Genomic DNA, 27,300 nt, shown 5'->3' with positions numbered 1-27,300 from the left:
TGATTCTTTAGTGAATGCAATTATGGCTTACCACTTCTTTAGCATAGAGGGTTTTTATCATCTCCTGATGTGAATGCCATAAGTTGCAGGTTACAAAGAGCGTTTAAAAATTTGGACCTTTCAGAACTCTACATTATGAAAAACGAAAGTACTTGCAATCGTGTAGCATTTTTCACAAACTCTGGACGTTCCAAAGAATTTTACAGCCAATAAATTACTTTTGAAATATAGGCAGTGTTATTTTGTGGGCAGTGTCCACACAGCAAGGTCCCACAAACGGCAATGATTAAAATAACCAGATTTGTTTTGATGATGTTGGTAAATGAAGTTGCAAATCTCTTGTTGGATTAACATCTGCACACTTTTTGGAAAATGGCTACAAAGTACAAAATGTAGGTTTTTACCTAATTTACAATTCATGACCTTTTATTCGTTCTGTTATTATTTATTCCCATCCCTTGTAAAGTATTCAAGTATATTTTGAGTTTCTAGCTTTGATCAGTAAGACAGGCAGTGAGTCATTTCCAATAAACTCTGACATTGCTCGCATTTATTAGGTATATGGAGGCTCAATTACAAACTGCATTAGTCAGGGGTCAGTGTTGTGGATCAGTAACCTATAGATCTTGGCAGCACAGTCAGTCATACTTAGTTATTCATTTATGCATCAGTATCAACAATAATATTGCAGCTTTTAATGAAAAATGAAAATATGGCTGTGTTGTAATTAACGTGATGCTAATAATTTGCATTTTCAGATTAATTGAAGAAAGCCAGGTTGTACCCATTCTTTTCCAGATCATTTTGGTGAGTACCAAGCATGAAGGGTTCCCCCCCTCTTTAAACCCTTAAATGTATTCCATTCCTCTTTTGTTAGCCCACAGAAGCCACTTTATCATCATTCAACCACTTTTGGCCTGGCTTGTGGAATTATCCAATATTTAACAGATGTTTCTGAAATTATTGAAGATTCTGAATGCATGATGAAACAGTCTTTCTAATCAGTAACAAACGTGAATAGACTAAAGATTACTAGAAGAGCAAAGGCAAAAGTTAGAAAAATCTTTTTCACACAGTGTTATAAGAACTGTGGAATGCTTTACCACGAGTGATGCAGGAACTATAACATAATGGGTCAGATCTTCCTGGAGCAAGGCGTCTCATGACATGCCCCATTAGCTGGACTTTTTCCCTGCACCCTTCAGCTCGAAAAAACTTTGTGTGAATTGATAATGGCATGGCAAGGGAAAAGGGGCAACTGGGAGCTTGGTAAACAGCAGGACAAACAGTGTATCTCCTTATTCATTTATTTAAGAATTGAAGCAGGATGAATTAGAGTCAAATCATATATCGAAAGAGAATCAAAGGGAGGGAACAAAAAACTGTTTTCTGAGAAAGAGAGAGAAAAGAGACAGAAAGGAAATTGTGAGCATTAAACAAAGTGCAATTTGGTAAGAGAGCAGGATTCAGTCTGCTCAGAAGGAGCTCTTGCTGGCAAATAAAGTCTACAAAGAAATAAATTAATTTTTAATTTTTATGCCTTGATAATAGTTCATGCTCTGTCACTGGGTAAAAAGTATTAGTGTAACAATTTATTTTTTTCTTTACATTTTGTGCTGAATTTATGCAAAGTTGTATGTTGTTACAGTAATCTTGAAACTTCAAATTTTGGTTGATAGCGAAGAACATAACAGTGATTCACCTAATTTAACCACCTTGTCTGTTCTCCACATCTGGAAGCAGCAGCTCTTGCTGGAGCACAGTTTCACTTGCCATTTGGTACCTCATCCAAGTTGCAGTTCTTCATCTGTGAGTCTTAACTGCAGAATATCATAACTCAACCCAATATAATCCAGTCCACACACATTTTTCAATAGGTGTCACTGAAAAACAATAAGAAGTAGGAACCCTGGCTGATTATTCCCCTCCCCTCGGTTTAGGGGCATTGGAGCTGACTGTACCACTAAAGTCAGCTAGCTCAGTATAAACCAGGATTGAAACTGGTACCTTCTGGCCTGCATAGCTTCATGCTGTACAGTGCATTACATGGATTCACAGAATTGTTGGAGATGTTCTGTTACATCAAACAGAATGGTGCTTTAAAAATTTTCTAAATGGAAATCCAATCTGCACAATTACTGCATTGTTACAATGAAGAAGCAAAGGTCGCAAAATGAATGTCTCATAGCTGTGAGTTAATGACTAGTAATGAGGGCATTTGACTTCTAGCACACAAGCCAAGTACGTGTGCAATAAGTTGGCCATTTTGTGACGTGAACATTCCTATTTCCTCCATTGTCACAGAGCTGTATACAGCACTTTAAGGGGTTAATAATGTACATTGGCAAATGGAACTACGTTATGATTTTAAAAATAAATGTCTATTTTCATTCAATTGATGACTGAATTTTCAGGAGGAAAAGCTGGATGTGAGTGAAAAATTATTCTGTGTACTCTTATGAATGGCATCTGGCAGACGTCGAAGAATACTTATAATACAAGTTTCATTGTGTTAAAAAGGATTCAGCTTACTCGATGGGCTTACCCAGCTTATCTACTTGGTAGCTAAACAGTGCAGATCAAAAGGTCCCTGGTTTTCTCTCCATCCTGTGCCAAGATCTCCCCAGTGTCAATGGTGCAACAATTTGGCCACAGTGCTCCCTGATTAACGATGGATAGGGAAAGTTTGTGGTGCTATCAAATGGTCCTTGGTGGAAGTGTGCACATGCAGACAAGATTGAGCTTAGCTGTGAGGACCTTGTGTTCAAAGAACATGGCAACACTTGCTGTTAAGGCTCACGCAACAGTAATGCTAGCTTGGGCAAGGTATTGGAGGGTGCCTGCACCTGTGGAATCCAACCCAAACAAGGAGTCAACACATTCAGGAGAGAGACAGAGAGAACGGGCAGGAAATAAGTCCTGATCTGCAAAAATCTTTTGCAGCATCTTGGGTAGCAGACAACTAAACTTTCATTTACAACTTTTGTCAAACATTGTGGACATCAGGTTCCCAAAATCCTGCTGCTGTTTTGGATCAAGTGTTCCCTTGGATGCATTAGGACAGCAAATGGATTTTGTGCACCAATACAATTACTCTAATGTGAGAGGGAACATCAATCATAAGAACAACTTGCACTTACATAGCACCTTCAGTGCAGAAAAATGTACTGCAAGAGTACCATGAGGCATAATTAGATAAAAATGGATGCCGGGCCAAAGTAGGGATGACAGAAAGCTTGGTCAAAGCAGGGGATTTTAAGAAGGGTCTTAAAGGAGGAGCATGAGGTGGTGAGGCGGAGAGATTTAGAGAGTGAATTCTAGATCTCTGATGGCTGAAGACATGGCTCCCAATAGTGGGATAAAGGGAATGGGGATGCACAAGAATGCAGAGTTCTTGGAGGATTATAGATCTGTAGGAGCTTACAGAGAGAGATGGGGCAAGGATATGAAGGGATTTAACCAAGAGGATGAGAATTTTAAAATTCAAGGCATTGGGTCAATGTAAATCGGTGATCACAGGATGATTCATAGAGAACAAGAGCAAAGGTTATGTTATAACTGTGTAATCATAGCCCCAGTTTAGATTGCTGTTTTGCAAATCACACTAGAGTATCTTTGCTTTTTATTTGAAATATTTTTATTTATATATAAAGAGGGAGAGAGAGATGCAAGTTATGGGGAGTTTCGTTCAGTTTATATCTATTTTTATACTGATACTGGGCTAATGTAAAAGGCCAGTTATCAGTGTGCACAACTTCGAACTAGAGAATAAAGGATTGTGGTGACATTGCTGGAGTAAATTAGGAAATAGCTTTTAGTTGCTTTTCATACTTTGATATTATTCAGTCCAAGGATTAATAGCATTTAAAGCAATTAAAAACGTGACCATTTTGATACTGTTTTCCTGTAAGCACCAAGAATTCAGACACGGAGCTATTGTGCATTCGTAACACACACCAGCAACAGTATTTGTATGTATATGGCATTTTAGGAGCACACAGCTAAAAGCAAACAACAGCATTTTGATCGATAACAATGAAGTCTGTGAAAACACAGGAGACCTGGATTATATTCCACTCTCTTTCTTTAAAAAAAGGATAGCTCTAATACCATCCTCTGTGTTGTCTGCATTTAGTGCAAAGCCCCAGGAGAATGAGACTGGGTTTGTGCCTGTTCTCTGCCTCATTAGTGTGTGTAATGGAGATCTTGACTGGGTGAATGGCATTTCTGTTTCACAGGCTTTTACTTGTGCATGTCACTGCAGAATGGGACTTTAATGATGTCTTAACGAACTTGACTACAATATGAAAAGCAATCTTCATCTGTACTAATACTTGTGTCTCGTAGCTGTTGGACAGCCAGTTGTATAGTTCAGTCCCTGGGGAAGGTTTTTTTTAATAGAAATGAGAATGAGCATTTCTGATTGCAGGAAATAAACTTGCTGTAAACTATTAAACCCAAAAATCTGTATGGTGGTAGTAATGAGTGTACTGTAGAACTGATCATTATCACGGTCAAATAAAACTCGACTCAGCATCATATACTTACTGCAACTACTTAGAATGCATTGGGTACAGAGCATGGAGACGATATTATTTTAGTCACAAAAGCATGCATTCCCCTCCCTCATTTAAAAGACTTGTGCTCTTATCATGCATTGAAGTTATTGCCCCTATTATGTATGAACTGCACTGACTGACAGGATCCAAATCATGGGAGAACACCAGGAGAAGGAACCTACAGTTGAGTGCTGCCAGGTCTGACTGAGGTTGTTAAGAGGAAAACGTGGATGGAATGTTTTCTTGCTGTAACACTACAGACTAAAGTATTTACCTGTTACTTAGGGAATGTGATAATTAGTCAGAGCCATCAGCTTGTGGTTTTCTGTGTAAAATGTCAGATAGTGAAGGGATGAATTTACAAAGTTATGTGGGATCCCAGGTTGGTTTTGGGCTTGTATATACCTCAATGATTCCATCACTCATGCACCACAGACTTCAGATCAGTGGGATTTTGTGCATAATCTGTATTGAGTCCTCTGATAATCTGTTTATATTTTTTGCTATTTGTGGGAAAATTGCAAGCATCACCAAGATGATTAAAGCAGCAGTTTGTACTGATCAGTGTGCATGCGACACAGCTACTGAGGATCTTGATGTCAGATACAAAATTACAAGAAACTCTTATCTGAGACTTTGCAGATTACAGGGATATAAGGATATAATAAGCATTATCACAGGCTCAGAGGAGGCAAAATAGTCCTTTCACTATATTACATTTCCGATGGGACCTTGGAAAAAGCTTGTTATAATGAAAGGTTTGTAATAAAAATAGTTTGTTATCATAAGGTTCTTCCATAGTTTTCATAAAATATGAAGTAGTAAATGAACTTGACTGTACTCTTTGTCACTCATTCCATAGTAGGTTTTTATAAGCTGATCATACTATAACTGAATGAGAAAAGCACCTTATGAAACCAATGTTGCTTAGGAGTGGGAGTGGCATTAGATGCACACTACGAAATGAAGATTTACTTTATAACATGTGCAGAGTTCAGTCCTTGATCATAACACACACTGGTGTTGATAATGAATGAGAAACTGAATGGGCCCTGTGTGTTTTTCTGCTATCTACTATTTCGTCACCCTTTCTTGTTTGAACGTGTTACACATTATACTAATCAGAGTGATTGTGCAGAACAAACTGTGACTACACTTCAATGAATTTTGAAACAGATTAGCATAATTCTTTGCACAGATTTCAAACTAAAAATCTGTTATATTTCTTGATGGAATATCCATGACTTTGTGATAATTCACAAAATGGTCTTGCAAAGCTTTGACTTTATGATTATAGGCTCATCGGGAAGCACTTCCTCCTTTTCCACCACCCATCAGTCTAGTTATTTATAATTCAGACTTGATACAAAAACAAAAAGTTTTCTTTCAATATTTATAACACTTCTGAAGCTTAAATATGTTTTGCTGTTATGACCTGATTCTCAGCATCGTCCACATTTCCTTATTTTCAGTGGAGTTGGAGCTGAAGAAACAGCCACTGCAAGGTAATTTAACTACCTACAGATGGAAGGTGGGTTTAATAGGAGGAGTAATAGGGTTGATTTTCTGATGTGTCTCACTGGCTGGACAACAACGTGCACATATGTAGTGCCTTTAACATAGAAAATGTCGCAGGGTATTTTTCAGATAGGCATGATGGAAACAGATACTGAACCTACCAAGGAAAGATGAGTAGGGCTGCAAAGGCTTGTCAAAAGGGTGAGTTTTATGTCGGAAAGCGGGTTGAAGAAGCAAAGGAGTTTAGGAAAGGATTCCAGAGAGTGGAACTGAAGTAGCTGAAGGCCATACTGCCAATGATGGGACCACGTTGGTGGGGCGTGGGGGGGTGGGGAATGGGGGCACTCATGTGCGGATATACAGAATGCCAGAGCCAGGTGAACAGTGAATTTTGGGTGAGAGTTATTCAGGACAGGAGGAGTGAAGCATGGAAGGTGAATGGGAAGACAGGGTGGACCAGCAAAGACATGGTGAAGGGCAAGTAGAACTTGGTATGGAATTGTTTTAGTTAAGGTGGAGTTTGTGCAGAGTGGCGGATGGGACGTCCACTTTGGAGTATTCCAAATGAAAAAGGCGCGTATGAGGGTTCAGAAGCACAGGAGGTAGGGTGGAGGCAAGCAATATTGAAGAGGTGACAGTAGGTAGTATCTGTGATGGAGAGGGTACTGGGTGGGAAGCTCAGCTCAGGGATAACTACGCTACAGCTGAAGACGTGGAACATAAACACTGGCAAGGACTGGTTGAGCCGAATAACCTATTTCTGAGCTGTATATTCTATGTAAAGACAAATCTGTACCCTTTGAGCTGTTTTGTAATTGCTCATTTCAAGATGTCACAAGTGAGACGTGTCAAATTAGCCAATCTGAAATGCAGCACTACATACCACAGGTCACTGAAGCCTTGTTTAACAGGGCAACCAATTTCACACCTTTTCTATTGGAAAATTGTAGCAGCAGGAGAAGGCACTGGATTTTTTCAGTTGCCAATATTCCATCCATTAATTTTAAATTCAGACAATGCTCTGCATCAGGGGCAGTGAAAACAAAAATTTACCTCGCTCATGTATGAGATTCGGAGAGGTTGTGCAGATGCTTCTGTGGAAGTGGGTGAGTGAGGTGTTACAGCCAGGTGAGGAGGGGAGGTTCTCAGGCTCCTCTTTCGCCCCTTCACTTGTTGACGCAACAGGGTTTATCCTTTTTTAACACAGTGGTTGAACTTACCACCTCAGTGAGCGCTTGCTCCTGTTCCTCTAATGTAATTGCAAAAGAACCAATCCGACAGGTTTTCTTGAGTTGAAACAAGAAAGATGCAAGTTTATTACACTTAACACTCTAACCTGGGTTAAAAGTACTAAAAGTAAATACGCTACACATTCATGCACACATTCACACGAGAGTCACGCATGCACAAATAGATCACAGCGGTAAAACAAACATAGTGGTTGGATTAAAGTCTTGAATAAGTGGAATTTAAATACAGTTTGTGAGTCCAGTAGTCCTCAGCTGAAATTGTATTCCTGAGGTCCTCGCTTGGCCACATGCATGGTGGTGGGCTTGCTTTGCTCGGGCTCCTGAAGGCAGAAGAGGGGGTTGGTTCTCATCCCCTGGTTGCTGTTTGTAGGCTTGAGGGGGTTCCCAGTCACAGCTGGATCTTCTCTTGATGCTTTCTGGGGAGAGAGAGAGAGAGAGCGCCTGCTTCGTTGATGGTTTTTAGTTACTGTTCTCTGCTGTCTGTGTGACAAAGCTTACAGTTTCTCCAGAGCGGTGCAGGCAGTCACATGACTCAAGCCCCTTTGTTTTTTAATGAGGTTTTTTCTGGAATCTTCTCTGCGATTCAAGGTAATACATGCCTCAAGATGTCCAGTCACATTTGTTGGGGGTTGGCTCTTTCAAAGTCAATGGGTGTAGATGGCCCTGACAGCTGTGCTGATAAGGCCATTCTACGTAATTCAATCACTGAGAGCCAACCATTGTTCTGGCTAAGCTGGGTGAAACCTTTCCTCTCCACTTTAATCTTTTGGTGTTTCGAATGTAAATTGCAGTGGCCATTTTAGCTGCCAGTTTTTTTTAAAGTTACTTGAAGGATTTTTTCATTAAAAGCCTAATGTAAGGTTCCAACTGATGAAATTAATATTTCCCCTTCGGCATATAGTGTTTACATGACAGAGGGAATGATGCAAGAAAAGGATGATAACTTCAAGAACTTGGAGAAGGTCTGCTGCTTCATTCTCCTTACTACTTTTTGCTTTGATTAGACAGGCTTTCCAGAGTGCCTTTTTCCAAGATTTTATAGAATGGCACCATTCGGCCTGTCCTGTCCATGCTGGCTCTCTGCAAGAGCAACTCGGCTTGTCCCATGAACCATTTTCCCTGTAGCCCTGCAAATTCTTTTCTCTTCAGGTGCTTATCCAATTCCCTTTAGAAAGCCCTGATTATTTTTGCCTCCACCACACTCTCAGGTAGTGCATTCCAGATCCTACTGTTGCATAAAAAAGTTTTTTTCTCATGTCACCATTGGCTCTTTTGCCATTCACCTTAAATTGGTGTCCTCTGGGAGTATTTCCTATGACCTGGCCAGAATGTATCCCTCAATCAACACCACCAACGTTGATTAACTTGCCATTCATATGATTTCTGTTTCTGGGACCTGTGTGCAAGTTGGCTGTTGCACTTGTTTGCAAAAAGCAGCTCCATTTAGAAGTCATCCGTTTGCATAAAGTGCTTTGAGGATGTCCTGAGGTATTAAAAGGGGCCATATAAATGCTAGTTCTTTATTTCACTTTATTTTTGCCTCCTCTGCCCATTATTGACAAAGGGTACCAACTAGTTCATTTGGGTTGCGAACATTTCTAAAGGCAATTTTAAAAAATAGATAATTCTCTCTCACAGCTACTTCTCATGAAGGTGCTGCATTTCTTTTCATCTCAACTGCAATGCAGTACCCGCGTCAGGCTGGCTCCCTGCTCAGGCCAAAGCTGCTCTACAGGGAACTCAGGATAATTATGGAAATAAAATAACCCTAGAAAAGGACTCTTGGCTCTTTTGCACCAGCAGCTAGCTATTGCCAGCTTCACTTAGCCAGGAGCAGAAAATCTATCCCCAGCACTTCAGAGGTACTGTGGTGCAGAACCCAACACATTGCAACTGGATGAAGCAGTAGTCAAGGACAGAGATTTAACTTTCCCATACCAAGAAGTAGTGCTCCTGTGACTAACTGCCAAGCAGAAACCAGGCAGAAAGAAATTTCGTGAATACTGTGTGGGCACTCTTGCCTGCCTCTTTGTGGCCAGTTCAAAGCAGCATTAGCTGGATTCCAGACCAATGTTGCCTGCTTTCTTAACCGCAGGCTAGGAAGACTGGAGGATGGCAGAAAAAAATGGAGGAATGTAAAACTGCTTGAAAATAAATCATTAAAAAAAACTTCTAATCTGATTTGAAAAGTATATTTCCTGTGACGTTTACAAGAGGACATGGTTCTAATACCTGTCTTTTCTATGTTTTTATTACTATGGTTGTTTAATACCATATATTTTTTAATTATATTAAATTTTAAAATAATTTCTTGGTTGAATCGTCTGATTTTTAATTCAGCCCATACTCCCAGATATAACAAGGTACAGTAGTCAATTTTGAATTTATAATATTGACCTTAAGTTGGCAAGTACATCATTGTAAAATGAATACTGCTGGTCTATATGGAGCGTGAATGTAAATTAGTTTGGGAATAAGATGTTCCCCATAGGAATTCATGTCCATTGTAAAAGGCTTGTCAAGTCAGCTTTTTACAATCTAATTTTTAAGCAAAGTATAATACAGTAATGGTTTAAGTTTCAAGGAAACATGCAGTCTGAAAGCTGTTGATTTAAACTGTATGTACAGTATATACAAATCTCCTTTCAGATTAATTATTCAGTCCTATCATTGTGCATTCAGATTAGGAGGTTTTCCATTTTATATATGTTATGGATGACGTGCTGCACAGAAAGTCTATTAGGAAATGTAAGAATGCATATTAATATACGTAGTATAATGGTATTAAACTACATAGCCATCCAATATATTGCTACTGTGTGGTTAGATAACATGGCGTAGTGGTATTGTCACTGAGCTAGTAATCCAGAGGTCCAGATTAATGCCCTGGGGACACAGGTTCATATCCGACCATGGCAGCTGGTGGAATTTAAATTCAATTAATTAATTAAAAAATCTGGAATTGAAAGCTCGACTCAGTTATGGTGCCATGAAACTATCATCGATTGTCATAAAAACCAATCTGGTTCACTGCCTACATGTGAATCCAGACCCACAGTCATGTGGTTGTTGACTCTTAACTGCCCTCTGAAATGGCCTAGTTGCCAAGGGCAATTACGGATGGGCAACAAATGCTGGCCTTGCCAGCAACACCCACATCCCATGAAAAAATTTTTTCAAACAGATTTTCATGAATTTAATGCCCACATTACAAATAGCGTGGAGAGCGTGTAAAACAACTTGCTTCTGGACGTAATACAGATTATTTTCAGTTTCCATAGATCTATATCTGGGACGGTTTTGCAGTTTGTATTCCAAAAAGGGCTATTCCATTTTTAATTAAATAAATGGGCAGGTCTTTGTCAGAGAAATGATGGCTGAGATTGTATGTGCCTTTTTAAATTTTCCCTTCCTGAAGGTAATGTGTCATGAGTTTAATTTCCTCTGTGTGCTGCTTTAACACCATTTATTTTATATGAGTTAGTGATTTGGATTAAAGTAGAGCAGTGCTGGCCAACAGAAATTGCTGACTATCCATATGTGTGCCTGTGGTGGCACAGTTCTAGTCACATGCACTAATTTTAATAGAAAATGTCTTGCACGTACTCACACACAACAGGTAAACATAGCTCACAGATATATTTACTTTACAAATGTCTGCCACCATTGAGAGTCAGAAGATTGTGGGTTCAAGTCCCATTCCAGGATTTAAGCACAAAAATCTAGGCTGACAGAACAGTGCAGTACTGAGGAAGTGCTGCACTGTTGGAGGTGCTGTCTTTTGGCTGAAATGTTTAAACCGAGGCCCTGTCCGCTTTCTCAGGTGGACGTAAAAGATAGCATGGTACTATTTTGAAGAAGAGCAGGGGAGTTACCTGGTGTTCTGGGCAATACTTATCCCTCAATAAACATTATATAACACAGATTATCTGGTCATTTTTCTCATTGCTGTTTGTGGGAGCTTGCTGTGCACAAATTGGCTGCCGCATTTCCTACGTTACAACAGTGACCATGCTTCAAAAGTACTTCATTGACTTTGGGACATCCTGAAGACATGAAAGGTGCTATATAAATGCAAATCTTTATTCTACCAGTCAGGAAGTGAAGCACTCACACCAATCAAAAAGCATACTTTGCTTTTTGGCTCACCACTTTGCCAACAAACGCACAAAAACTTAAAGTACACAAGCATCCGCCGTGACATTGAGACCACATGCCCAACAACAGTGCCTATTACTCATTTTTCTATTTACTGATCAAAAATACAATTCGCCACAACAGAACTGCATGTGGCTAACAACAATATTGGACAACATTGAAATAGAGAAACTGGGATTTAACATGTACTTGTCAAGCAGTGTGCTAAAATATTGCAGTGAGAAAATTAACTTCATGCTGAGGTACTTGTAAGGCGTTGACAGACATAAAATATATTGACCAAGCAGCCATTCTTAATACGTGAAGTAAGGCTGTTAATGTCAGCAGGATAGCCAGCGGTGGGAAATGTAGCATTAAACATAACCCTGTCCTCATTCAATGTCACCTTTAAGGAGCGGTCTCTGGATAGTGATTAGGAGTGGGGATCTTGGCATTTAATCCCTTCCCCAGCCCAGGGCTATAATGGTCAGTTATTGCATGTAATCTAATCCAATGGAGCAACAGGCTCGATGGGCTGGAAAGGCTTACTGTTGTTCGTGTGTTTCTATGTACTACCATAGCTGAGGTTAGCTGACTCAGGATGAACCAGCGATTGGCTCTGCAGCTTTGTCTATGTATGGCGCAATGCCACGCTAGACAGTGCACTTGGCCTGAAGCAGCTGAGACCGTAAGTGATGATGGGTGATTGCTGGTATGCTTTGGTGGATAAATAAACAATTGTGAGCATGAGCCAGGAGATTGAACACTAAAGCTTTATCTGTATGCTTTGAAGCTTTGGTCGCCGTTCTTGATCATAGCAATTGTTGATAGGGTGCCAAAACCACTGATAGGGGTTAGGAGATTTGCAAAAACTGTGTATGTCAGGGTGTTCACCTAACATTCAGTTAAACCCATGTTAAATATTCTGTGTTTGTTTTTATCATTGAATAAATATTCTGAATGTACAATAGTGACATGTACGAGTCTGAGCTACACCGAAAACTGCATTCAATCCAAAGCAACAATGCAAATGGCCTTGTCCTGCCATGCCAGTCACCATTTCTAGACTAAGTGCTCGACCATCTGTGCAAGCCAGTAGTTTGGTTTTCTACTTACTGAGTGGAAACTCACAGGCAGTATGCACTTGAATTTCTGATACATCCCAGCAGTGAGGACTTGTGAAATTACCCCTAATATATCAAGGGTGAACTATTTTAATAACATTGTAGCATATTATTAGTAAACTTGTTGACCAATTTTTAAGAGTTCCGCAGAGTACATAGAGATGACATCTGACGCTTAGATTATCCAAAATATGCAATGTTTGACCAACTAGGTAAACAGTAAAGGAAAGAGGGGTTGCACAGATGTGCTGTAATGTCTCAGACTTGCTTAGAGTCTGAATTAACACTTAAAGGGCTATGCTACCCATAATGGTGCAATCATCTTCTGTAACACCAGAAGCCCTGGTCTGTAAGTTAACTGAGGCAGCATTGCTGCCTTCAAAGGCTCCAAGACCTCCTCTGAGATGTTTCCCAGAGCCAAGCTGAAATAAATGCCCAGTCACCAATACAGCCCACTGCTGTAACTTTCTGCCCACTGGTTTATCTGGGCTTTCCACCACAGACGGGCAAGGTCACAAAGGCTAGAAGTTAGCACCTTGCATCTTTTAAACAGTTGTACAAGTGCACATTGATAGATGTGCAGAAAACAGGGCACATTGCACAGGAACTCTGTCCAAGACTACTAGAGGACCACTTCAAAAAGTGTTAGAACAGCCTCGATTAGGGGTGTCAAACTCAAATTTGCATGGTTGGCCTGATGCCCATCCTGGCACCTGACCACATTCAGCATGTTATTAGGATACATTGGGTCTAGAAATGTGTTTGTGTTTTCCTGTTTTTGGGCCTAAACAGGGCACACCATCAATTTCTTGCTCTTAATTTGCACGGCGGCAGATTAAATCCCATTTTACAAAAACTGGTCCTTGCTGACTTTAGGCATACCTGCCTGAAATCAACGTTGGATCAGTTTAAACCTGCATTTTACAAAAAAGTCCTATTTCAGGACCTGTCTGTAAAAGTGTGAAAAACGAGGTGGAACATGTGCCACGCATGCTCCAACTAGATTTTCCAATCATGTAGCAGTCCTTAAAAGGAAAAGGTAAGGAATTTTTTTTTACTTACCGTTCTGTGGAGTGTGGAGCAGTAGGTGTGCTCTCCCAGCTATACAGCAACATTGTGGGCAGTTGTCGACCAGTACTCAGCCCTGCTACATTTTACTTCTCAATGTATTGGAGCTTGAGATGTGAAATCAAAGCAGCTCCCCATGCGGAGTGAAAATTATCAGTCTTCGTCCCTGTGGTTCACTATTCACCCGCTAGAAATGATCTTTCACTATTTACCTACAGTGAAGTCGTCATGCTTCACTCATCCTTTAGTAGCTGCTCCTCTCTCAGCGTTGCACCCACTCACCATGCTGCTGCTGCTCCTGGCGCTGCAGAAAATGCTGGGCCCATTCTTCCCCCTTCCCGCACACCTATACCCCAGACTCCCCCTCCCCACACACCTATTATACCCCAGACTCCCTCTCCCCACGCACCCATACCGCAGTCTCCTTCCCTCCCAATGCCCAAGCCCCAATCTCCTAACCCCCATTCCCTAATCTCAATTCTTTCCCCTGAGCCCCCATCTCTGACCCCCCATCACCCTTTCCCTGAGACCCCTGTCCCCAGTCACCCTCATCACCCCCCCCCAAGTCAACATTTTCTGAACTCCCACCCTCAAGTCCTGATATCCTGCTTCCCCACCCAATGCTGCAGCATGAAATAGAAAATGCTGCTTTTAACAGCCTGGGAGAGTCATGTCCTATTCTAAGATTCAGTGCTGCACACTGTGAGCCAGCTGGAACTGTTCCACTGGCTGCACGTTTGACAACACTGGCTTAGGCCGAACAAAAATCACATTACAAGTAATGTGTGCCTATGGAAATGAACTTTTCTTTTTACTACATATTGGCATTTACATGGAACGCTGATTTAAAATTATTAAAAAGGACAAGCTTGAGAAGGGGTGCCTAAAAGGCTGAAGAGTTCAAGTCTAATGATCCTTATCGTATATTTTTCTGTAAAATAGAAGATGCATGTTCCACATTGGCATTGAGCACCAGATACCATGATTTTGCATCAGTTGACTCTAGATATCCCACTTTTGGTTTGCTACCCCCATCAAAAATCCTAGTGCTTGGAAATTAGACCCCTCTAGGCAACTTTTCACATTTTATAAAAGCAAAATACCGCAGATGCTGGAAATCTGAAATAAAAACATAAAGTGCTGGAAATACTCAGCAGGTCAGGCAGCATCTGTGGAGAGAGAAGCAGAGTTAACGTTGCAGGTCTGTGACCTTTCATCAGAAATAGTTTCAACAGAATAGTTTTTATAGCACATTTTATATCTGGTTGGATGACAGTTCACTCATTCCTTATATTCAAGTATAATAGCTGAGCAAAAGCATCATGCTGTCAGTGACAAAAAATATAAAACAGAAATTATTTTGCTATCAATTTTAACTCCGAACTCCTGTTCTGTTGAAGGTATTGACTGTCGGGAGTAAGATTTCACATTTCATGTGTGATTCTATACAGGTATTTAAGATGATTTGACTGCAGAATCATGATATTCAAGCCAGGCTCTAATCTCACATGATATGCATAGTTCCACCAGGGATTGCTGAATAGCTAATCAGGAGTGTGGAACCTGGTTAATTTTCCCCTCTATTAGATATGGGCAATGAGGCACTCCTCCCCACTGCTCTCGTGAGTTTATACAATGAGTTGCTGTTCCTTGCAGACCAGATAGGTCAAGGGTTCCACCAACAAATTGCGCTGTGGTAACTGATCTCAACTGTGTATACTGGTATGAATGCTGTATTTATCTCAGTAGCCCTGGATTATCAAGCTAATAAAGTCTGCTAGGGCTCCCATGAGTGAGCATGGAATTCTAGAATGATATGACACACAATGGGGGCTGTTTGGCCCATTGTACCTGTGTTGTCTCTTTGGTAGAGCTATTGAATTAGTCCCACTCCTTTGCGGTTATCCCTAGCCCTGCAAGTTTTCTCCTTCAAGTAATCAATTTGAAGACACAATTGAATCTGTATCCACCACTTATCAGGCAGCGCATTCCAAATCCTAACCACTCGCTTCATGTCACATCCAATTCTTTTGCTGCCTTAAATCTCTGGTTATCAACCTTTCAGCCTTTGGAAACAGTTTTTATTTATGCTATTTAAACCCTTCATGATTTTAAGCACCTCTATCAAATCTCCTCTTAGCCATCTCTGTTGTAAGAACAACAACCCGACTTCTCCAGTCTGTCCATGTAACTAATCCATCATTCTTGGAACCAATCTAGTAAATCTCTGAGGAACATAGGAACTGAAGTAGATCATTTAGCCCCTCGTTGTGTTCATGGCTGCCCTGCAATCTCACTTAAAATACCTGCTTTTGCCCCATATCCCTTAATACCATTGGTTAATAAAAATCTAACAGTTTTAAAATTATCAATTGATCTAGCACTAATTGTTTGCAGAAGAGAGTTCCAAACTTCTACCACGCTTTGTGTAGAATTGTTTCCTAGTTTCACCCCTGAAAGGTCTAGCTTTAATTTTTAGACTATGCCCCCAGCCCTAGACTCCCCAAAAGCAGAAATAGTTTCTCTCTAACTACCCTATTTGTTCCCCTTAATATCTTGAAAACTTTGGTCTGTACCCTCTCCAATGTCTTCACATCTTTTGGAAAGTGGGGTGTCCAGAATTGAACATAATACTCCAACTGGTGCCGAACTAGTGTTTTATAAATGTTTAATGTAACTTCCTGGCTTCTGTACTCTATGGCCTGAATTTTGCGAGCGCGCCACAAATCGTTGCGGCATGCTTTGAAGTCAGCGGTCCGCCTGTGCGGATCGCCCGTCACTGAGCCCGCACAATATTTTGCACGGGGGCTCATTTAAGTGGAGGGTGCGTAGCGGCCGTCCCCAATGATGTAAAGGGCACTGCCACTTCGTCCTGGGCAACGACATCCAGCATCACCGCGCTGGTGTCGGTGCCATTTTTAAAGGGCCTCAGGCCCTTCATCTCATTTCAATTTTTAAAGGACCTGCTTCACTGCAACCTGCTGAACAATTTTATTCCAACTTAGATTCCCCTCTCCCACCGCACCCCCCCCCCCCCATGAGTCCTCATTTATTACAGTGACATATCCACCCAAAAAAACACCTTTTGAATTCTTGAACTTTCTCCCCTAATGTCAGATGCTTTGACCCTCAACCCCTGCCCATCATCCCCACAACCAATTACAATAGTTTTCCCCACTCCAACCCCCCCCCCCACCCTGAGAATTTCCCTCTCTCCCCCCACACCAGTGTCATGCCTCGGATCACCAGACAGAGATCCGAAGGCACGGGACTTCCAGCCATGAGCCAGAATATTAGTGTGGGGCAGCCGTCGGGACAAGGTAAGTTTATTTGAATACATTACAATACATTTATGTATGAAAATTAAGGCTCCGCTGCCAGGCGACGGGCGGAGGTTGGGGGGTGAGCCGCACCGGGGCCTCGCCACCACCAGTAAAATGCAGCGGGGCCTTCCCGGCGTCAGGGGTCGTGGCGGGCCTGTACCAGAAGAATTTACGGGGCCCCCCAACCATCACGCCTGACGTTGGAGGGCTGGTAAAATTCAGCCCTATGTCTCTATTTATAACGCCCAGAATTCCATATGTTTTATTAACTGCTTTGTTAATCTGCCATGCTGTCTTCAAAGATTTGTGCATAAGCGCTCACAGGTGTCTCACTTCTTGCACCCTCTTTAAAATCCTACCATTTAGCTTGTATCATTGCCTGACTTCGCCCCGTCTCAGCTCATCTGCTGCTGAAACTCTCATTCCTGCCTTTGTTACCTCTAGACTTGACTATTCCAATGCACTCCTGGCTAGTCTCCCATATTCTGCCCTCCATAAACAGGAGATCATCCGAAACTCTGCTGCTTGTGTCTTAACGCGCACCACGTCCTGTTCACCTATCACCCCTGTGCTCGCTGACTTATATGGGCTCCCGGTCAAGCAACATCTTGATTTTAAAATTCTTATCCTTGTTTTCAAATCCCTCCATGGCCTCTTTCCTCCCTACTTCTGTAATCTCCTCCAGCTCCACAACCCTCAGATAACTGCGTTCATCTAATTGTGGTCTCTTCAGGATCCCCAATTTTAATCACTCAACCATTTTTGTCTGTGCCTTCAGTTGCCTAAGCCCCAGGCTCTGAAATTCCCTCCCTACACTGACTCTGTTTGAAGACACTCCTTAAACCTACCTCTTTGACCAAGCTTTTTTGGTCATCTGACCAAATATCTCCTTATGTGGCTTGGAGTCATATTTTGTTTTATAATGCTCTTGTGAAGCGTCTTGGGATGTTTTATTATATTAAAGATGCTATATCAATATAAGCTGTTGTTTTGTATTTTCTCTCCTCATTCTTCCTACCAAAATGTTTTACCTAACATTTTTCTAGATTGAACTTCATCTGCCATGTGTCTGTCCACTCCACAGTCTATGTCCTCCTGAAGTCTGTTACTATCCTCCTCATTGTTTACTTATACTTTTGAGTTTTCGGTCTTATGTGAATTTTTCTGACAAATCTATTTTGTAATACTTTGTCAAATGCCTTTCTAAAGTCCATATTTCAAAACATCAGCCACAAGGCCCTCATCAACACTCTTTGTAACTTCATCAAGAAACTCAATCAAGTTGTCAAACACAATTTGCCTTCAACAACGTAATCACGACCTAATAGTAATCAGTGTAATAATATAATAGGGAGTGTGCATACATGTAGGGACATGCAATCAAATAACCTGTCTGCACTTACTATTAAGGCTCACATATGAACAATATTCATTTGACAATACACAAGTGAGTGACTGGCCTTTTGGAATTGTACCCAGAAAGGAGTTAATGCTTTTAAGAGGGGAATAGAGAGAATTCAATTTACATCAATCAGCAAAATAAGATGCTATAACACAAACTTGAGTCCATAGTACAATATCTTTAAGTCCTGTGGTACGTTGGTAAAATCATTTATTCATTCTCGGGGAATCAAGGAATATGGGGAATGGGCAGGAAAGTGATGTGGAGGCAGAAGATCAGCCATAATGGTATTGAATGACAGAGCAGGCTTGAGGAGCCATTTGGTCTACTCCTGCTCCTATTTCTTATGTTCATAAACTAGTAATTACCTTTCAACTCCATTACACTTGAACTTCTCCCTATGAGAAACTTATTATTAATATGTCCTCAAACAAACATTTACAACTGTGTTTTGAGGCATTAACACAGCTCAGAGCTCAGATGAGGCAAATAAACTGTTTGAGCTTTGCTTCTTTTTATTTCAGCTATTATCTGAAGCAGTAGTTTTCACATGTTTCTCTGTAGGGAGCCTCTGCAAATATTAATGCACTCCCAGGGATCCCCTGTCCTAACCTCAAAGAGTGTGTCCAGTACCCAAAGGAAAGCAGTGCTGTTATTGCAAAAACGATCTGTTTTATTGGGACACGGCAAAAGAAATAGTGTACTAATAAATCAGCAAATGCAGAAAAATATAGAACTCTTGAGGCACATGTTTGTGATACACATGGCATACCAGGCCTAGAAGCACAAGCCAGTAATGACTTTGCAGGTCACATTGGACCCCAGATTGAAAACTAATGATATAATTCCCTCAGTGTGATACTACCTAACAACATACTCTTAGCCATCTGCCACCCTATATATAATAGACAGTATTTCACAAATTGTTTCCTTCTGAACTTGACCATACCTATTTTAAGTGTTGCTGAGACTACGCTGGAAAAATATACAGTGTAAATTAATTTAGCAAAAAAAATCCCACAGGAAACACTGATGCTCTTTTCAACAGTAACATAACAGATCATCTTCTACAATTTAGGGCACAATACTCGGTTAGTGTCTGTTCAAGCCACTTTATTCACTGCATTTGTTGCCAGAACATCACAAAAGGTTAAACAGTGCAAACATAGGTTCAAGCAAAAGCAATCTTTTTCCATTTATCTTCACCTGTCAGCCTCGCCTAGGGATAAGCTATTTGATCACAATCCTCTTTATAGAAATATTGTTTAAACTTGATTTGTGTCTCGAGTGCAATTTTTATGCACAGTTAAGTGCTTTGATTTTTTTCCCCTGCTGTCTTGGAGTGCACAAGTAAATTTATCTTCATTTCATGTTACAGTAATAACATTTTCATAGCTCTTTCGTAGAGACAATACTACTTCAGTTATCCTCTAAATACTGATGATTAATTCTAACTTTAGAATTGGGAACTCACTAGGACTGAGCTTGTTTGATGTTTTGAAGACTTTATATTGTCTTTACCTTCCAACATCATACATAAGCCTTCCATGAGGCTATAATGAATGATGGTTTATGATCCACAGAACTAGCTGGCACTCGCCATTTTTACCAGATGTGCACTAGGTTATATTGACCCTCCATGAGAATATTTGTTGCTGATATTAAAGGGAGGGGGGAGGATGGGTATGATGCATGCAAGGTCCAGGGCGGGAAGCACATTCAGGTACGTTGATCTTAACGACAGTAGCTTAATTGAAGTCCCGCCCAAATCTAATCAAACACTACCTGGATGGAAGGTGGGAGTAGAAGATCACAGGTGGGAGGCTGCAGCCTGGACCACAGGAAACCTTAAAGAAAAAATGAAAAACATAACTGCCTGGGCCTCTAGCCCACGATTCCCCTTTTGGCAATTCTTGTCATGATGGGGAAAAACCATCACTGCTCATCCGCTCAGGCCTCGAACAAAAATAGCTGATCAGTCCCCAATGATGTGAGTTAACTAAGACCCTGCCATCTTGCCAAGGGTTCCAACTCCACTGCTGAAAAGAGTGGGTTAATATTCAGATCAGTTTGGAAGGCAGCAGGATTGGGTGGGGGGGGGCGGGGGGGTGGTATGGGGGGGTAAATCGCTCCCCTCGTTTTACTGCCCCCCCGCCCCGCCCCGGCTTCCACTAAATGGAGGGTAGTTAAAATCAGGGTCTTACTGTCTCCACAGACACTGTTGAGTTTTCAGACATGATTACCAATTAATCAATCACATCCACTGATTATCAATTAATCGCATTTCCACAGATTATCTATTAATTAATCCTACTTCCATAGATTGCTAATTAATAATCCCATTCCATAAATTACCAATTAATTAATCTCCCTTCCTCTCTTCCTCTCTTTGGCCTCCTTGTCTCGAGAGACAATGGGTAAGCGCCTGGAGATGGTCAGTGGTTTGTAGAGCAGCGCCTGGAGTGGCTATAAAGGCCAATTCTAGAGTGACAGACTCTTCCACAGGAGCTGCAGATAAAATTGGTTGTCGGGGCTGTTACACAGTTGGCCCTCTCCCTGCGCCTCTGTCTTTTTTCCTGCCAACAGCTAAATCTCTTCGACTCGCCACTCTTTAGCCCTGCCTTTATGGCTGTCCGCCAGCTCTGTCGATCACGGGCAACTGACTCCCACGACTTCTGGTCAATGTCACAGAACTTCATGTCGCGTTTGCAGATGTCTTTAAAGCAGAGACATGGACGGCCGGTGGTTCTGATACCAGTGACGAGCTCGCTGTACAATGTGTCCTTGGGGATCCTGCCATCTTCCATGTGGCTCACATGGCCAAACCATCTCAGGCGCCGCTGGCTCAGTAGGGTGTATAAGCTGGGGATGTTGGCCGCCTCGAGTACTTCTGCGTTGGAGATACGGTCCTGCCACCTGATGCCAAGGATTCTCTGGAGGCAGCGAAGATGGAATGAATTGAGATGTCGCTCTTGGCTGGCATATGTTGTCCAGGCCTCACTGCTGTAGAGCAAGGTACTGAGGACACAGGCTTGAAACACTCAGACTTTCGTGTCAGTGCGCCATTTTCCCACACTCTCTTGGCCAGTCTGGACATAGCAGCGGACACCTTTCCCATGCGCTTGTTGATTTCTGCATCTAGAGACAGGTTACTGGTGATAGTTGAGCCTAGGTAGGTGAACTCTTGAACCGCTTCCAGAGCGTGGTCGCCAATATTGATGGATGGAGCATTTCTGACGTCCTGTCCCATGATGTTCATTTTCTTGAGGCTGATGGTTAGGCCAAATTTGTTGCAGGCAGCCGCAATCCTGTCGATGAGACTCTGCAGACACTCTTCTGTGTTGGATGTTAATACAGCATCGTCAGCAAAGAGGAGTTCCCTAATGAGGACCTTCCAGACTTTGGTCTTCGCTCTAAGACGGGCAAGGTTGAACAACCTGCCTCCTGATCTTGTGTGGAGAAAAATTCCTTCTTCTGAAGACCTGAACGCATGTGAGAGCAGCAGGGAGAAGAAGATCCCAAACAGTGTAGGTACGAGAACGCAGCCCTGTTTCACGCCACTCAGGATAGGAAAGGTGTCTGAAGAGGCGCTGCTATGCTGAATTGTGCCTTTCATATTGTCATGGAATGAGGTGATGATACTTAGTAGCTTTGGTGGACATCCGAGCTAATAGGGTGAGGTGAAGTGGGGCGGGAGGAGGCTTCTGTGGAGCTTAAATAGTACAGACCAGCTGTGCTGAATGGCCTGTTTCTATTCTGTAAATATTATGTAATACTATTAGCGAGATCTCCAGATTTTGTTGAATCATCAACTTGGGTTATAAAATAGATTCCAGAGGTAATTCTACCTTGGGTCAATGTGGGCTTGAGTTTTGCTTATAGATAATGCAACCATTCAAGATGTTCCACAACAATCTGGAAATGCTATCAGCTTCCAGACCATTTGCTTTAGCTGAAGTGCTAACATGAGCAACAACTTTGAAGTATTCTTGCTCGTTCAGGCTCTCATCCAGTTTTATTATATTAAGTGCAACTTACATCAGCTTTGGTATCTTCAAACACTTCACCTTGTTCCACCCTTCTCATGTAAAATTTACATTGCTTGCCACACCACTCTAAGCTACATACCTGGTTTTTCACCATTTTCTTCTCCTTCCTTTCCTCCCTCAGACACTGCACTAAGCGACTCCTCATCATTGATGATTTAAATCTTCATGTCAGCTCCCATTGCCTCTGTCCTTTGAACTCACTGACCACCTGTCCTCCTCAAACTCTCCTTCCATATAAGTTCTCCTATCCATATTTATGTGATCAAGACCATGCCATCTCCCAAATTCATCTCGGCCACTTCCTCGTATCCCTCTCCACCCACATATTCCTACCCCCTGCCATATTTATTCTGTGGATCCCTGAAAAAAGTTCTCCACTAAATTGCTTACAACTGCACTTTCTATCTTCCAACTCCCTTGCCTTTGGCCCTACATTTGCCACAATAGTCATTGCTCTGCTCAGCCACTGCTTCATGTCTATCTTTGGTGCCCTTGTCCCCAGTAAAATCTTTTGTGCCCTCATTCAGTCCCACCAGTCCAAGCAGTACAGATTTGGCTGGGCCCACATCAGCCGGGCCGCAATCTCACCTACTAAAATCACTCAACTTCAGGATCATCCCATTGAGTGATAATTCCTGGCTTCTCTTCTCCACTAACAACCTTTTCACCCCTGCCAATCATCTCCAAAATTCTACATGAGGATCTCTTTGTCATTTGTCACTAACATTGAAACCATTTTGACAGCTATCTCTGTTGATTGTTTCCCCGCTGCTTGCCCACCAAGGTTTGTCCGATGAGACTACCAGTCCCAGGCCTGAACCTCCATCTTTACTACTTTCTCTCCTATTTCCCCTATCTGAGCTCATTTTTTTCCCCTTGAGAGCCATTTCCAACTCCCTTGGCATCGTTCCACCAAACTACTAGCCACCCAACTTTCCTTCCGTGACCTTACATGAGATGACATTTGTAAATCGTTCCCTCCACTTGAGAGTGTCCCACCATTACCCCTTTCAAAACTGCCATTATTGCCTCTTGCTTTAGAAAAGAAACTTCTCAGTCCCTCTATACATGTAAACTGTCATCCCATGTCCAACGTGGATATTGCGTGCTGCTCGCATTGGTACTATCTGATGACCTGCTTTTTGGCACGATCCAATTTCTAGGCCATGTACTTGATTTTATTTTAGTGATCTCGGCTTTAGTTTTTTTTTAGATAGCAGTGTTTTGCTTTGCGTAAATAAAAGTCTTTATGTGAATCTATATACTAAGCGTGTGATAGGAAAAGCCATGTGATGACCAGGCTGTTTCAGAGAATTTTTACATTCGAGATGGAACCATAAGCAATGCATTTCTTCTACCCAGAAAGTGCTCTAATGATGAGCTAGTATATTTTCTTTAACTAATGCCAGATTGTATTGAGGACAAAGTATTAAACCATCTATATTTATAGCATTGTCTGTTGTTATAGCAACTATGTATGTTGTTCTAGTAATAGATGTGGTATCGTCTTTAAAGAGTTAATAGTTTGCCGAACAACCTGCACAGGCCAGCAAAAGGGGCATAGCATCATGAAAACATTTAGTAATATGCCTTAAGTTTCACAGTGTAATGAATGTGGTAACATTGAAAGACACCAGAAGTATGCTTTCATAAAGATGTGTTTTCACTCAGAATAAAAATATTAAAGTTTCTGTTTTTTTAAAATCAAAGTTATGGCTGTATTTTAAGTGTTTAATGCAGCCATTATACCTTGAACAGGAAAAGGAGGAAACTCCACCTCCACAGAGCTATTATAAAGCTGCCAAGTGCCACTTATTAGGAGTAAAGTCATCTCAGTTTAAAAATATCACCTATTTTAAAGTATGCCTATCTGAAAAAATAAACACAGTCCCATATGTTTAAATGGGTTGGCATTTCATGGAACACAGTGAATTCTTACGATCTGGAAAGCACTGCCTGAAAGAGTATGGAGGCAGACTCCGTAGTAACTTTCAAAAGAGAATTGGATAAATAGTTGAAGGGGCAAAATTTGCAGGTCTGTGCAAATTAGACTAATTGGATTGCTGTTTCATAGTGCCAGCTCAAGCCCCGTGGGTCAAATGGCCACCTTCAGTACTGCTGTGATCCAGTGTTCTAAAGTTTGTGTTAAACTTGATAGGAGATGAGCTTCAAATCACATCTCCATGCCATTACAAAGACCAGCTACGTTCACCTCCATAACTGTACCTGACACTGCCCATTTCTCAGCTCATTTTCTGCTGATATCCTCATCCATACCTTTGTTACCTCTAGACTTGACTATTCCAACATCCTCTTGGCCAGCCTCACATCATCCACCCTCCATAAACTTGAGCTCATCCCAAACTTTGCTGCCCGTATCCTAACTTGCGCCAAGTCCCGTTCACCCATAACCCTGTGCTGACCTACATTGGCTTCCAGTCTGGCATCACCTCAATTTTAAAACGGAGTGTTTCCTGACAATGCAGAGCATGCGCAGAGCAGTCACCCGACATCATCAGTGCATCTGAACAATTGCCTACTTGCCAATATGGGTCTGCACGTGTGTGCATCAACATCAACACACAGTGATGTCGGGCCCAATGACGTCCGAGTGTTGCTTCACCCCTTAATGGCCGCGAGCGCTGCCTCCATCCCCTCCAACAGTACCCTGCACTCTCCCGCAATCGGCGCCTCAATTGCTGCTTCTCATCCCCACTCCCTCCTGCCGTTCTGTCCCGCATCTGCCTGCTTCAGTCTGCTCCCAACTCTTCGCTGCTCCATCCTGCCTATCGCTTCCTGTCTTGCCGCTAACACCTAGCACCCTGCTTGCTACACCACCACACCGCCCCCCTCGCCCCCACACCCCGCTACCTCTCCAGGCGGTGAGGTGGGGAGCGAGCAGCAGGAGGCAACAGCGGGCATGGGAGGGAATGGCGGGATAGAGCGGTGAGAAGGCGGGCGCGGGAGGGAACAGGGGGAGGGAGCAGGGAAGAGAAGTGGTGATCGAGGGAGGGACTGGGAAACTGAATGCCGCGATTGAGGCGGCGATCGCAGAAGGGAGGGGGGAACAGAAGTGATGATCGCGAGAGAGGGGTGTGGAGGCAGCGATCGCAGCCATTGAGGGGTGAGGTGGGTTTAGGTTTAATTCATTTTTTGTATCAAATTGAGCAGCACAATTTTTATTCCTGGCAGTTGCCTGAGATGTCGCACACAGTGACGTTTCTGCTGATGAGGCTGCATTTGTGCATGTGCCAAGTACTGTGCCACCTAGTGGTTCCATTGTCAGCAAATGCAGCCATTTTAAAATTCTCATCCTTGTTTTCAAATCCCTCCATGGCCTTGCCCCTCCCAATCCCTGTTACCTCCTCCAACTCTAGAACCCTCTAAGACATCTTCACTCTTCCAACTTTGGCCTCTTGGGCATCCTCTATTTTAATCATTGCACCATTAGCAGCTTTCAGTTGCCAAGGCTTTAAATCTAAATCTATCTAACTCTGCCTCCTCCTTTAAGATACTCCTTAAAACCTACCTCTTTGACCAAGCTTTTGGTCATCTGCCCTAATATTTCCTTGTGTGGCTCAGTGTCACATTTTGTTTGATAACGCTCCTGTGAACTGCCTTGGGATGTTTTACTATGTTAAAAGCACTATATGAATGCAATTTGTTGTTCTAAGACTTGCCTTTGGAAGCTGCAATATACTGGCACAACCTGTCACTTCATTTCCCCTTTGCATGTCCTGTAACTGCCCCAATACAGTTGGTAGGCCTGAGAAACACAGTTCATTACTGAAGTTACCCTATGCTCCAAGTGACAGTGTTTTGACATGGAACAGGAATTTAGACTGCAAAACTGTGATGTAAACAAGGCTGAATGCTGCTGTGCAGGAGGGGGATGTTTAGCATTAGGTGCTGATCATAGTCCTAGTTGGTCCTTCAAGACCATCGTGGAAAATATTACCATGCCTACAATGACTATTATGAAAATAAGGACACCTGCAAGAAAAGAAATGTTGATGCCAATCCCTTTAGGTGTCTGTAATTTACAGGTTTCACTCTATTAAACATTAAAGTTTTTTTTTAAAAACTAAATTAGTAAAACCCTGGTCCAAACAGTCGTTTGAGATGAATAATTGAGTATATAATTGGAACCTCAATATGATTGAAATAGCTGAACTAATAGCAAAATCCACTGGAGCTCTAATTTAACAAGAGGCAAACAAGAAATCATTCCGGGTACTGCCTGTGTGGAGTTTGCAAGTTCTCCCTGTGTCTGCGTGGGTTTTCTCCGGGTGCTCCGGTTTCCTCCCACAAGCCAAAAGACTTGCAGGTTGATAGGTAAATTGGCCATTATAAATTGTCACTAGTATAGGTAGGTGGTAGGGCAATATAGGGACAGGTGGGGATGTTTGGTAGGAATATGGGATTAGTGTAGGATTAGTATAAATGGGTGGTTGATGGTCGGCACAGACTCGGTGGGCCGAAGGGCCTGTTTCAGTGCTGTATCTCTAATCTAATCTAATCTTTTCATCGTAAGTATTCAATCATGATCACTGCAACTTTTGTTTGTTTTGATTACAATATGTCTATAAATGAAGGACAATCCAAAATGATCAAACTTCATATTTTTATTAGATCCCTATCGCTAAAGTTCAAAATAATGGAAATATCAGACTATGAAATCTAGTAGGTACCAAAAATTTAAAGAAGCAGCCTTGGCCATGCATACAAAGAGTTATTAATATACTGGATAGGTGATAAAAGGATTTCAAACACTCAATTTTTATGTTAATATAAACAGTTCACTTTTGTCGCATCTGTCGTGCTCAAAGCTAATTTGTTTAATAATTGAAGGCTGCATATTTTATGTGCC

General features: G+C 41.8%; 1 protein-coding gene across 9 annotated transcripts in view; it reads left to right on the top strand.

Moving 5' to 3' along the window:
* The window catches only part of ulk4 (unc-51 like kinase 4), a 448,354-nt gene that overhangs the window by 308,567 nt on the left and 112,487 nt on the right, over positions 1-27,300 (top strand). For all 9 annotated transcript variants that reach the window (XM_068054427.1, XM_068054423.1, XM_068054428.1 and 6 more), the window contains one exon: positions 759-807. In XM_068054427.1, coding sequence (XP_067910528.1) covers positions 759-807 — 49 coding nt within the window. The remainder of the gene's footprint in view (positions 1-758; positions 808-27,300) is intronic.

This window comes from Heterodontus francisci, chromosome 2 (genome assembly GCF_036365525.1).
Source record: "Heterodontus francisci isolate sHetFra1 chromosome 2, sHetFra1.hap1, whole genome shotgun sequence".
Classification (NCBI taxonomy): domain Eukaryota; kingdom Metazoa; phylum Chordata; class Chondrichthyes; order Heterodontiformes; family Heterodontidae; genus Heterodontus; species Heterodontus francisci.
This window is presented reverse-complemented; position numbering and strand designations above follow the sequence as displayed.